This window comes from Xenopus tropicalis, chromosome 1 (genome assembly GCF_000004195.4).
Source record: "Xenopus tropicalis strain Nigerian chromosome 1, UCB_Xtro_10.0, whole genome shotgun sequence".
Classification (NCBI taxonomy): Eukaryota; Metazoa; Chordata; class Amphibia; order Anura; family Pipidae; genus Xenopus; species Xenopus tropicalis.
The window spans coordinates 217,263,045-217,276,014 of NC_030677.2; the positions used below are offsets into that span (position 1 = coordinate 217,263,045).

Consider the following 12,970-nt stretch of genomic DNA (forward strand, 5'->3'; position numbering starts at 1 on the left):
CACCCAACATATGGACCCAGTCGCTTATTTGCAGAACATGTTGCGGGTCGCATGGATTGATGCAGCGATTGCTCTCCCCAATAACTGGGCGCTGCCGTTGCTATGGTAGGAAGCTGGGGGTTGGGGCCAATAGAGTGGAAAGTTGCTGTGAGTTTATCAGGGAATGTATGAAAGGTTATTTACAGCTCAGAGCAATGGGGCAGTTGGGTGGGAAGCGATGGTGTTTGCTCACCTGGCCGCTGGCACATTCCATAACGTGGGGCTCGGCAGAGTATGAAACAGCCGGACGGGCACGGGGGAACCCACAGCCACAACATGGGCTCAGCCACTTTGCTCTTTGCGTTATTCCTCTTCTGCCCTGGGGGGGTTATCTGCGAGATACTCCAGAACTTCAGTGATGTTCCACCCTGCCAGGCCTTCTTCTACCAGGGCCAGGAGCCCACCGGACTGGCCTCCCCCAGCACTGCCCGGATATGCCAGCGGCTACAGGGGCAATATTATTATGCCACCTTGTATCACCGGGACGCCCGCGTACCCATCTACTCTGCTTATATCCTGGAAAAGTCCACCACCTCCCGTCCCGACCTGTCCTCCACCAACTGGTACCTGGAACCCATGGTGAGGCCCTAAATACCCCTTTATGCTCTTTCTATTGATTAGTAGTGATAAGGCTCAGCCAGTGAGTAAGGGTAACCCCATAAATATACACATGGCACGTTCCTTACTGGGGAACCTTGTGTTCCCCCTTAACTCTGCTCTGCAATGAGTAACAAGAGCCACACAGTTCTGCTTATTGGGGTAGTAATGTCCCAGCTCGGGGTATTACTCTGTACAATAAGTAACAAGAGCCACACAGTTCTGCTTATTGGGGTAGTAATGTCCCAGCTCGGGGTATTACTCTGTACAATGAGTAACAAGAGCCACACAGTTCTGCTTATTGGGGTAGTAATGTCCCAGCCCGGGGTATTACTCTGTACAATGAGTAACAAGAGCCACACAGTTCTGCTTATTGGGGTAGTAATGTCCCAGCCCGGGGTATTACTCTGTACAATGAGTAACAAGAGCCACACAGTTCTGCTTATTGGGGTAGTAATGTCCCAGCTCGGGGTATTACTCTGTACAATGAGTAACAAGAGCCACACAGTTCTGCTTATTGGGGTAGTAATGTCCCAGCCCGGGGTATTACTCTGTACAATGAGTAACAAGAGCCACACAGTTCTGCTTATTGGGGTAGTAATGTCCCAGCTCGGGGTATTACTCTGTAGAATGAGTAACAAGAGCCACACAGTTCTGCTTATTGGGGTAGTAATGTCCCAGCTCAGGGTATTACTCTGTACAATGAGTAACAAGAGCCACACAGTTCTGCTTATTGGGGCAGTAATGTCCCAGCTCGGGGTATTACTCTGTTCAATGAGTAACAAGAGTCACACAGTTCTGCTTATTGGGGTAGTAATGTCCCAGCTCGGGGTATTACTCTGTACAAGCAGTTCTGCTTATTGGGGCAGTAATGTCCCAGCCCGGGGTATTACTCTGTACAATGAGTAACAAGAGCCACACAGTTCTGCTTATTGGGGCAGTAATGTCCCAGCCCGGGGTATTACTCTGTACAATGAGTAACAAGAGCCACACAGTTCTGCTTATTGGGGCAGTAATGTCCCAGCTCGGGGTATTACTCTGTACAATGAGTAACAAGAGCCACACAGTTCTGCTTATTGGGGCAGTAATGTCCCAGCCCGGGGTATTACTCTGTACAATGAGTAACAAGAGCCACACAGTTCTGCTTATTGGGGCAGTAATGTCCCAGCTCGGGGTATTACTCTGTACAATGAGTAACAAGAGCCACACAGTTCTGCTTATTGGGGTAGTAATGTCCCAGCTCGGGGTATTACTCTGTACAATGAGTAACAAGAGCCACACAGTTCTGCTTATTGGGGCAGTAATGTCCCAGCTCGGGGTATTACTCTGTACAATGAGTAACAAGAGCCACACAGTTCTGCTTATTGGGGCAGTAATGTCCCAGCCCGGGGTATTACTCTGTACAATGAGTAACAAGAGCCACACAGTTCTGCTTATTGGGGTAGTAATGTCCCAGCCCGGGGTATTACTCTGTACAATGAGTAACAAGAGCCACACAGTTCTGCTTATTGGGGCAGTAATGTCCCAGCTCGGGGTATTACTCTGTACAATGAGTAACAAGAGCCACACAGTTCTGCTTATTGGGGCAGTAATGTCCCAGCTCGGGGTATTACTCTGTACAATGAGTAACAAGAGCCACACAGTTCTGCTTATTGGGGTAGTAATGTCCCAGCTCGGGGTATTACTCTGTAGAATGAGTAACAAGAGCCACACAGTTCTGCTTATTGGGGCAGTAATGTCCCAGCTCGGGGTATTACTCTGTACAATGAGTAACAAGAGCCACACAGTTCTGCTTATTGGGGCAGTAATGTCCCAGCTCGGGGTATTACTCTGTACAATGAGTAACAAGAGTCACACAGTTCTGCTTATTGGGGCAGTAATGTCCCAGCTCGGGGTATTACTCTGTACAATGAGTAACAAGAGCCACACAGTTCTGCTTATTGGGGCAGTAATGTCCCAGCTCGGGGTATTACTCTGTACAATGAGTAACAAGAGCCACACAGTTCTGCTTATTGGGGCAGTAATGTCCCAGCCCGGGGTATTACTCTGTACAATGAGTAACAAGAGCCACACAGTTCTGCTTATTGGGGCAGTAATGTCCCAGCTCGGGGTATTACTCTGTACAATGAGTAACAAGAGTCACACAGTTCTGCTTATTGGGGCAGTAATGTCCCAGCTCGGGGTATTACTCTGTACAATGAGTAACAAGAGCCACACAGTTCTGCTTATTGGGGTAGTAATGTCCCAGCCCGGGGTATTACTCTGTACAATGAGTAACAAGAGCCACACAGTTCTGCTTATTGGGGTAGTAATGTCCCAGCTCGGGGTATTACTCTGTACAATGAGTAACAAGAGTCACACAGTTCTGCTTATTGGGGCAGTAATGTCCCAGCTCGGGTATTACTCTGTACAATGAGTAACAAGAGCCACACAGTTCTGCTTATTGGGGCAGTAATGTCCCAGCTCGGGGTATTACTCTGTACAATGAGTAACAAGAGACACACAGTTCTGCTTATTGGGGTAGTAATGTCCCAGCCCGGGGTATTACTCTGTACAATGAGTAACAAGAGCCACACAGTTCTGCTTATTGGGGTAGTAATGTCCCAGCTCGGGGTATTACTCTGTACAATGAGTAACAAGAGTCACACAGTTCTGCTTATTGGGGCAGTAATGTCCCAGCTCGGGGTATTACTCTGTACAATGAGTAACAAGAGCCACACAGTTCTGCTTATTGAGGCAGTAATGTCCCAGCTCGGGGTATTACTCTGTACAATGAGTAACAAGAGCCACACAGTTCTGCTTATTGGGGCAGTAATGTCCCAGCTCGGGGTATTACTCTGTACATTGAGTAACAAGAGCCACACAGTTTCTGCTTATTGGGGCAGTAATGTCCCAGCTCGGGGTATTACTCTGTACAATGAGTAACAAGAGCCACACAGTTCTGCTTATTGGGGCAGTAATGTCCCAGCTCGGGATATTACTCTGTACAATGAGTAACAAGAGCCACACAGTTCTGCTTATTGGGGCAGTAATGTCCCAGCTCGGGGTATTACTCTGTACAATGAGTAACAAGAGCCACACAGTTCTGCTTATTGGGGCAGTAATGTCCCAGCTCGGGATATTACTCTGTACAATGAAGTAACAAGAGCCACACAGTTTCTGCTTATTGGGGCAGTAATGTCCCAGCTCGGGGTATTACTCTGTACAATGAGTAACAAGAGCCACACAGTTCTGCTTATTGGGGCAGTAATGTCCCAGCTCGGGGTATTACTCTGTACAATGAGTAACAAGAGCCACACAGTTCTGCTTATTGGGGCAGTAATGTCCCAGCTCGGGGTATTACTCTGTACAATGAGTAACAAGAGCCACACAGTTCTGCTTATTGGGGCAGTAATGTCCCAGCTCGGGGTATTACTCTGTACAATGGCAATGGGCAACCACAGTATTTTTAAAGCAGATTAGGAACAGCCGGGGATTTGAATTCTGATTGGTGAGCAAGAACGCACAATAACACCAGGGACCAATGGCAAATACACCAGGGATGATACAGTGACAGTGTATAACTGGGGCATCAACATAAAATCACTCGTATTTTTCAAATTGCAACAAGCGCATTCTCATTACTGATAAAATCCCAACACAAGATTTAATGGTTCCAGTTTTGAGTCCAATGATCCGGGTCAGGGCTCAATGTACTGGCGCCGACACTGCCATGTTCCTGCTACAGATACACTAGTTGGGCCAAGAATAAAATGTTAAATGGCAGAGGGAAGTATTTGCTGTGTAACAGTGTCCCATAAATATCATGGCAGGGTCCCTATATGTCTACTAACTAATCATTTAACCATTAAATAAACCCAATAGGGCTGTTCTGCCCCAATAAGGGGTAATTATATCTTAGTTGGGATCAAGTACAGGTACTGTTTTATTATTACAGAGAAAAGGGAATCATTTAACCATGAAATAAACCCAATAGGGCTGTTCTGCCCCAATAAGGGGTAATTATATCTTAGTTGGGATCAAGTACAGGTACTGTTTTATTATTACAGAGAAAAGGGAATCATTTAACCATGAAATAAACCCAATAGGGCTGTTCTGCCCCAATAAGGGGTAATTATATCTTAGTTGGGATCAAGTACAGGTACTGTTTTATTATTACAGAGAAAAAGGGAATCATTTAACCATTAAATAAACCCAATAGGGCTGTTCTGCCCCAATAAGGGGTAATTATATCTTAGTTGGGATCAAGTACAGGTACTGTTTTATTATTACAGAGAAAAGGGAATCATTTAACCATGAAATAAACCCAATAGGGCTGTTCTGCCCCAATAAGGGGTAATTATATCTTAGTTGGGATCAAGTACAGGTACTGTTTTATTATTACAGAGAAAAGGGAATCATTTAACCATTAAATAAACCCAATAGGGCTGTTCTGCCCCCAATAAGGGGTAATTATATCTTAGTTGGGATCAAGTACAGGTACTGTTTTATTATTACAGAGAAAAGGGAATCATTTAACCATGAAATAAACCCAATAGGGCTGTTCTGCCCCAATAAGGGGTAATTATATCTTAGTTGGGATCAAGTACAGGTACTGTTTTATTATTACAGAGAAAATTTGAAAGAATTTTAATTATTTGATTAAAATGGAGTCTATGGGAGATGCGTCCTGTAATTCAGATCTTTCTGGATAACGGGTTTCCAGATAATATCAGATTGATAGGAACCATGATACAGTTTATGAGCTGTATCCTGTCCTACAGGGGAGGGATATTTCCCCTTTAATATCACACACACACACACAGTATCAGGGTTCCTATCAATCTGAGGAATCAGCTCTGTGTGTGTAACAATAATACCTGTATTTACAGGTCAGGCAGTGTTTCTGCCCTTTTTCTACTTACCCCCCCCCCCCCAACTGACCGTTGCATTTTCCCTGACATGTTGCATTTCTCAGTTTTGTCTTTCTGCCCCTTGCAGCTGACAGATTTGCCCCAGGGGGACCTGTTGCATTTCTCACTGTCACCTTTCTGCCCCTTGCAGCTGGCGGATTTGCCCCAGGGGGACATGTTGCATTCTCACTGTCTCCTTTCTGCCCCTTGCAGCTGGTGGATTTGCCCCAGGGGGACCTGTTGCATTTCTCACTGTCACCTTTCTGCCCCTTGCATCTGGCAGATTTGCCCCAGGGGGACATGTTGCATTTCTCACTGTCTCCTTTCTGCCCTTTGGCAGATTTGCCCCAGGGGGACATGCTGCATTCTCACTGTCTCCTTTCTGCCCCTTGCATCTGGCGGATTTGCCCCAGGGGGACATGCTGCATTCTCACTGTCTCCTTTCTGCCCTTTGCATCTGGCGGATTTGCCCCAGGGGGACATGCTGCATTCTCACTGTCTCCTTTCTGCCCCTTGCAGCTGGCGGATTTGCCCCAGGGGGACATGTTGCATTCTCACTGTCTCCTTTCTGCCCCTTGCAGCTGGCGGATTTGCCCCAGGGGGACCTGCTGCATTCTCACTGTCTACTTTCTGCCCCTTGCAGCTGGCGGATTTGCCCCAGGGGGACATGTTGCATTTCTCACTGTCTCCTTTCTGCCCCTTGCAGCTGGCGGATTTGCCCTAGGGGGACATGTTGCATTCTCACTGTCTCCTTTCTGCCCCTTGCAGCTGGCAGATTTGCCCCAGGGGGACATGTTGCATTTCTCACTGTCTCCTTTCTGCCCCTTGCAGCTGGCGGATTTGCCCCAGGGGGACCTGCTGCATTCTCACTGTCTACTTTCTGCCCCTTGCAGCTGGCGGATTTGCCCCAGGGGGACATGTTGCATTCTCACTGTCTCCTTTCTGCCCCTTGCAGCTTGCGGATTTGCCCCAGGGGGACATGTTGCATTCTCACTGTCTACTTTCTGCCCCTTGCAGCTTGCGGATTTGCCCCAGGGGGACATGTTGCATTCTCACTGTCTCCTTTCTGCCCCTTGCAGCTGGCGGATTTGCCCCAGGGGGACATGTTGCATTCTCACTGTCTCCTTTCTGCCCCTTGCAGCTGGCGGATTTGCCCCAGGGGGACATGTTGCATTCTCACTGTCTCCTTTCTGCCCCTTGCAGCTGGCGGATTTGCCCCAGGGGGACATGCTCCAGCCTTCCCAGAGTGCAATGCAGAATGAATCGGAGAAGGTGACTGACAGTCAGGCTGTGAATGATGATTATAGGAACTCGGGGTTCTCCCGCGGGCACCTCAATCCCAGCGGGCACCACAGCGCTGAGTCCCAGATCTCTACCTTCACCTACACCAACATGGCGCCCCAGCAGGGCAACTTCAACAGCGGAACGTGGAACAACTACGAGACCTTCCTGAAGGACAGTATCCTGCCGGGCTGCTCCCAGACCCACGTGGTTACGGGCATCATACTGTCGGGGTCCCACCCCGGGGAGGGCGTCTGGCTCCGGGGGCGCGTCAACGTGCCCACATTTTACTGGAGCGCCTTTTGCTGTGTGCGGGGGGACGGCTCCCGGCGGGCAGAGGGGCGCTTGGGCAGTAACACTGCTCCATACGAGGTGCTGGCCAAATCCATCCCCGAGCTGGAAGCCATCCTTGGCCGGGAGTATGGGGGGGCCGTGTCGCTGTTCAGCGGTGGGTGTCAGTAATAGTGAATGAGCCCCCATATTGCATTTGTCTCTCTATATCACAAATAGCTTGGTGAGTCCCATAGGGCTGCACTTCCCTGTAGCTCCAATAGAAACAATGGTGAGTCCTTGGTATTTACTAATTGTCCCAGTGCAGGAAGTAATCCCCCAAATCAATTGTCCCCACATCGGGTGCAAGAGTTCCAATAGCCACGCCCCCCCCCCCCCTTGGATCAGAACTGATAAACATGCCAATAAATTGCCAAATTAAAGGGGAGGTTCACCTTCAAATTAACTGTTAGTATGTTACAGAAAGGCCAATTCTAAGCAACTTTTCTATTGGTCTTCATTATTTGTTTTTCATAGTTTTGGAATTATTTGCGTTGTTCTTTTCTTTGCAGCTTTCAAATGGGGGTCACTGACCCCGGCAGCCAAACCCTATTGCTCTGTGAGGCTCCAGTTTTATTGTTATTGTTACTTTCTATCACTTATCTTTCTATTCAGCCCCTCCCCTATTCATATATCAGTCTTTCATTCAAACTGCTCCCTGGTCGCTAAGGTAATTTGGATCCTAGCAACCAAATAGCTGCTGAAACTCCAAGCTAGAGAGCTGCCGAACAAAAACTGAAATGATTAAAAAACTACAATAAAAAATGAAGACCAATTGCAAATTATCTCAGAATATCACTCCCTGCATCATACTAAATGTTAATTGAAAGGGAACTCCCAGGAAGGTATCTGTGAAATAGGGAGCCTAAGGGATTGCTGGGAGTTTGCCCCCTTTGTCTTTGCCCCAATATTAACTCTTCAATGTCACAACGATATTACGGCCTATGGAAAATGATGCCCCAAACAATGAAATGTATGAATAATCAATAAATTGCCCAATAAATTCTACTCTTCAGTGAAGCCACAATGTATTTCTGTATTTCTGCCCCACTATTTGCCCGGTGTCTCCTTTGCTTTCTATTTATTTCCCATGGTTCCCGGTGCAAGTGGAAGAGCACTTGGGGTGCAAAGCTGAGCGGCTGTATGTCCCAGTGAGCGGCTGTATGTCCCGCTGAGCGGCTGTATGTCCGCTGAGCGGCTGTATGTCCCAGTGAGCGGCTGTATGTCCCGCTGAGCGGCTGTATGTCCGCTGAGTGGCTGTATGTCCCAGTGAGCGGCCGTATGTCCCAGTGAGCGGCTGTATGTCCCAGTGAGCGGCCGTATGTCCCAGTGAGCGGCCGTATGTCCCAGTGAGCGGCAGTATGTCCCAGTGAGCGGCTGTATGTCCCAGTGAGCGGCTGTATGTCCCAGTGAGCGGCTGTAAGTCCCAGTGAGCGGCTGTAAGTCCCAGTGAGCGGCTGTATGTCCCAGTGAGCGGCTGTATGGCCCAGTGAGCGGCTGTAAGTCCCAGTGAGCGGCTGTATGTCCCAGTGAGCGGCTGTATGTCCCGCTGAGCGTCTGTATGTCCCGTTGAGCGTCTGTATGTCCCGCTGAGCGTCTGTATGTCCCGCTGAGCGGCTGTATGTCCCAGTGAGCGGCTGTATGTCCCGCTGAATAGCTGTATGTCCCGCTGAGCGGCTGTATGTCCTGCTGAGCAGCTGTATGTCCCGCTGAGCGGCAGTATGTCCCAGTGAGTGGCTGTATGTCCCGCTGAGCGGCAGTATGTCCCGCTGAGCGGCCGTATGTCCCAGTGAGCGGCCGTATGTCCCAGTGAGCGGCAGTATGTCCCAGTGAGCGGCTGTAAGTCCCAGTGAGCGGCTGTAAGTCCCAGTGAGCGGCTGTATGTCCCAGTGAGCGGCTGTATGTCCCAGTGAGCGGCTGTATGTCCCAGTGAGCGGCTGTAAGTCCCAGTGAGCGGCTGTAAGTCCCAGTGAGCGGCTGTATGTCCCAGTGAGTGGCTGTATGGCCCAGTGAGCGGCTGTAAGTCCCAGTGAGCGGCTGTATGTCCCAGTGAGCGGCTGTATGTCCCGCTGAGCGTCTGTATGTCCCGTTGAGCGTCTGTATGTCCCGCTGAGCGTCTGTATGTCCCGCTGAGCGGCTGTATGTCCCAGTGAGCGGCTGTATGTCCCGCTGAATAGCTGTATGTCCCGCTGAGCGGCTGTATGTCCTGCTGAGCAGCTGTATGTCCCGCTGAGCGGCAGTATGTCCCAGTGAGTGGCTGTATGTCCCGCTGAGCGGCAGTATGTCCCAGTGAGCGGCTGTATGTCCCAGTGAGCGGCCGTATGTCCCAGTGAGCGGCAGTATGTCCCAGTGAGCGGCTGTAAGTCCCAGTGAGCGGCTGTAAGTCCCAGTGAGCGGCTGTATGTCCCAGTGAGCGGCTGTATGTCCCAGTGAGCGGCTGTATGTCCCAGTGAGCGGCTGTAAGTCCCAGTGAGCGGCTGTAAGTCCCAGTGAGCGGCTGTATGTCCCAGTGAGCGGCTGTATGGCCCAGTGAGCGGCTGTAAGTCCCAGTGAGCGGCTGTATGTCCCAGTGAGCGGCTGTATGTCCCGCTGAGCGTCTGTATGTCCCGTTGAGCGTCTGTATGTCCCGCTGAGCGTCTGTATGTCCCGCTGAGCGGCTGTATGTCCCAGTGAGCGGCTGTATGTCCCGCTGAATAGCTGTATGTCCCGCTGAGCGGCTGTATGTCCTGCTGAGCAGCTGTATGTCCCGCTGAGCGGCAGTATGTCCCAGTGAGTGGCTGTATGTCCCGCTGAGCGGCAGTATGTCCCAGTGAGCGGCTGTATGTCCCGCTGAGCGGCAGTATGTCCCAGTGAGCGGCTGTATGTCCCGCTGAGCGGCTGTATGTCCCAGTGAGCGGCTGTATGTCCCGCTGAGCGGCTGTATGTCCCAGTGAGCGGCTGTATGTCCCGCTGAGCGGCAGTATGTCCCAGTGAGCGGCTGTATGTCCCGCTGAGCAGCTGTATGTCCCGCTGAGCGGCAGTATGTCCCAGTGAGTGGCTGTATGTCCCGCTGAGCGGCAGTATGTCCCAGTGAGCGGCTGTATGTCCCGCTGAGCGGCAGTATGTCCCAGTGAGCGGCTGTATGTCCCGCTGAGCGGCTGTATGTCCCAGTGAGCGGCTGTATGTCCCGCTGAGCGGCAGTATGTCCCAGTGAGCGGCTGTATGTCCTGCTGAGCAGCTGTATGTCCCGCTGAGCGGCTGTATGTCCCAGTGAGTGGCTGTATGTCCCGCTGAGCGGCAGTATGTCCCGCTGAGCGGCAGTATGTCCCAGTGAGCGGCTGTATGTCCCGCTGAGCGGCTGTATGTCCCAGTGAGCGGCTGTATGTCCCGCTGAGCGGCAGTATGTCCCAGTGAGCGGCTGTATGTCCCGCTGAGCGGCTGTATGTCCCGCTGAGCGGCTGTATGTCCCACTGAATAGTTGTATGTCCCGCTGAGCGGCTGTATGTCCCGCTGAGCGGCAGTATGTCCCAGTGAGTGGCTGTATGTCCCGCTGAGCGGCTGTATGTCCCGCTGAGCGGCTGTATGTCCCGCTGAGCGGCTGTATGTCCCAGTGAGCGGATGTATGTCCCAGTGAGCGGCTGTATGTCCCAGTGAGCGGCTGTATGTCCCAGTGAGCGGCTGTATGTCCCAGTGAGCGGCTGTATGTCCCAGTGAGCGGCTGTATGTCCCAGTGAGCGGCTGTATGTCCCAGTGAGCGGCTGTATGTCCCAGTGAGCGGCTCCGACACGGTCTCCCATAGCCCTCAGCCCAACAATAGCCAATAATAATAGTTTATACAGTGTAAGTAAAGGTTATTTGGCTCCACTAACCTGATAGAAAGGGATTTGGAATTTTTTTTATGGTGACAGGTCCCCTTTAAAATGAAGGAACACAAATACATTTTTGCCAAGAAGAAATTAGAGGGAACGCTGCATCATGGGAGTAATAAACATGGGAGTAATAAACATGGGAGTAATAAACATGGGAGTAATAAACATGGGAGTAATAAACATGGGAGTCATAAACATGGGAGTCATAAACATGGGAGTCATAAACATGGGAGTAATAAACATGGGAGTAATAAACATGGGAGTAATAAACATGGGAGTAATAAACATGGGAGTCATAAACATGGGAGTAATAAACATGGCAGTAATAAACATGGGAGTAATAAACATGGGAGTAATAAACATGGGAGTAATAAACATGGGAGTAATAAACAACCATAGTGGGTTCATAGAATGAATATTCTTCAGATGCCGCCGTATAAACATTAATGCTGCTCATAAAATGCCAAATCCCTTTCTATCGGGCTAGTGGCGCCAAATAAACGTTACTCACACTGTATAAACTATTAGGGTTTTTTCCCTTCAGTCCTGGGATTAACAGTCACAGCCAGCAGGTCGGCGCCATTTTGTGGGCACTGTTATTAAGGCGGAGCTTTTTATCCCCCAAAATCTTATGTATCTGCCATCTGGGGGATATATAGGGAGCGCTGAATGGGAAGTTAAAATCATTGTAATTAAAAATCAGAGCCATCAATCATATTGCCTGCCGGAGGCATAGAGGCGGGGCAGGGCGGGGCAGGCAATATGATTGACGGCTCTGATGTTTACATACATCTATAACAGGTACAGATGATTTCATTAAAGAAAGAATTTGGGTTTCATGTTTAATTTTTAAAGAACTCTTATGACACAGCTTTGTATTTGTGGGTGACAGTTCCCCTTTAATCTATGGAAGCCCCGGCATTGGTCCCCTGCAAGGTTATGAGATAACGATAATGAGCTGCAGCTCCGTGTACAGAAATAATAGTGAGTAGCCAAGCAGGTAATTACTAGCCCAGATATGCCCCCGAGAAGCTGTAATAGGGCAATTATACATACAGCTACCCGAGTATCCGGCAGGGCAGAAAGCAGCGCCGGGATGGGCCCAGTAGGGATATTGTGGGTACCAAATGCAGGACTGTAGCTAGGGCTGGGCCCCATAGTAACCCTGCGATACTCAGTGTCACTATAGAAAGGACAAGCTAATAATAAAGTGGCACTTAGCAGCCAGACATACGGACGCACTGAATCCACTTATTTCGGATATGGCCGAACCGAATCTGAACCCTAATTAGCATTCGGAAGGGTTAAATGTTAGGGGGCGTGGTGCGTGCGCAGCAATTTGTATCCCTTCAGATTGCCTTCCTCTTTAGACTCTAATGGGGGTCACTGACCCCGGCAGCCAAAGAACTATTGCTCTGTGAGGCTCCAGTTTTATTGTTACTTTATAACTGATCTTTCAGCCCCTCCCCTATTCATATTTCAGGCTCCCATTCAAACCACTCCCTGGTTGCTAAGGTAATTTGGACCCTACCAACCAGATAGCCACTGAAACGCCAAACTGCAGAGCTGCAGAACAAAAAGTAAAATATCTAAAAAACTACAAATAATAAAAAATAAAGTCAATTGCAGATTATTTTAGAATATCACTGTCGGCACCATGCGAATGGTTAACTCAAGGGTAAGCGACCCTTGAGTGCAGGTAGGTACCCAGTACTGACACACTGCACCCCGGTACTGACACACTGCGCCCCGGTACTGACACACTGCGCCCCGGTACTGACACACTGCCCCCCGGTACTGACACACTGCGCCCCGGTACTGACACACTGCCCCCCGGCACTGACACACTGCGCCCCGGCACTGACACACTGCGCCCCAGTACTGACACACTGCACCCCAGTACTGACACACTGCGCCCCAGTACTGACACACTGCACCCCAGTACTGACACACTGCCCCCCGGTACTGACACACTGTGCCCCT

General features: G+C 49.9%; 1 protein-coding gene across 1 annotated transcript; it reads left to right on the forward strand.

Annotated features, from left to right (window-relative positions):
- Positions 1-274: 274 nt before the first annotated feature.
- LOC101731854 (endonuclease domain-containing 1 protein) lies at positions 275-7,586 on the forward strand. Its single transcript, XM_004919609.3, has 2 exons — positions 275-618; positions 6,732-7,586. The coding sequence occupies exons 1-2, from the start codon at positions 316-318 to the stop codon at positions 7,269-7,271; spliced, it is 843 nt and encodes a 280-aa protein (XP_004919666.3). The 5' UTR covers positions 275-315; the 3' UTR covers positions 7,272-7,586.
- The last annotated feature ends 5,384 nt before the right edge of the window (positions 7,587-12,970 follow it).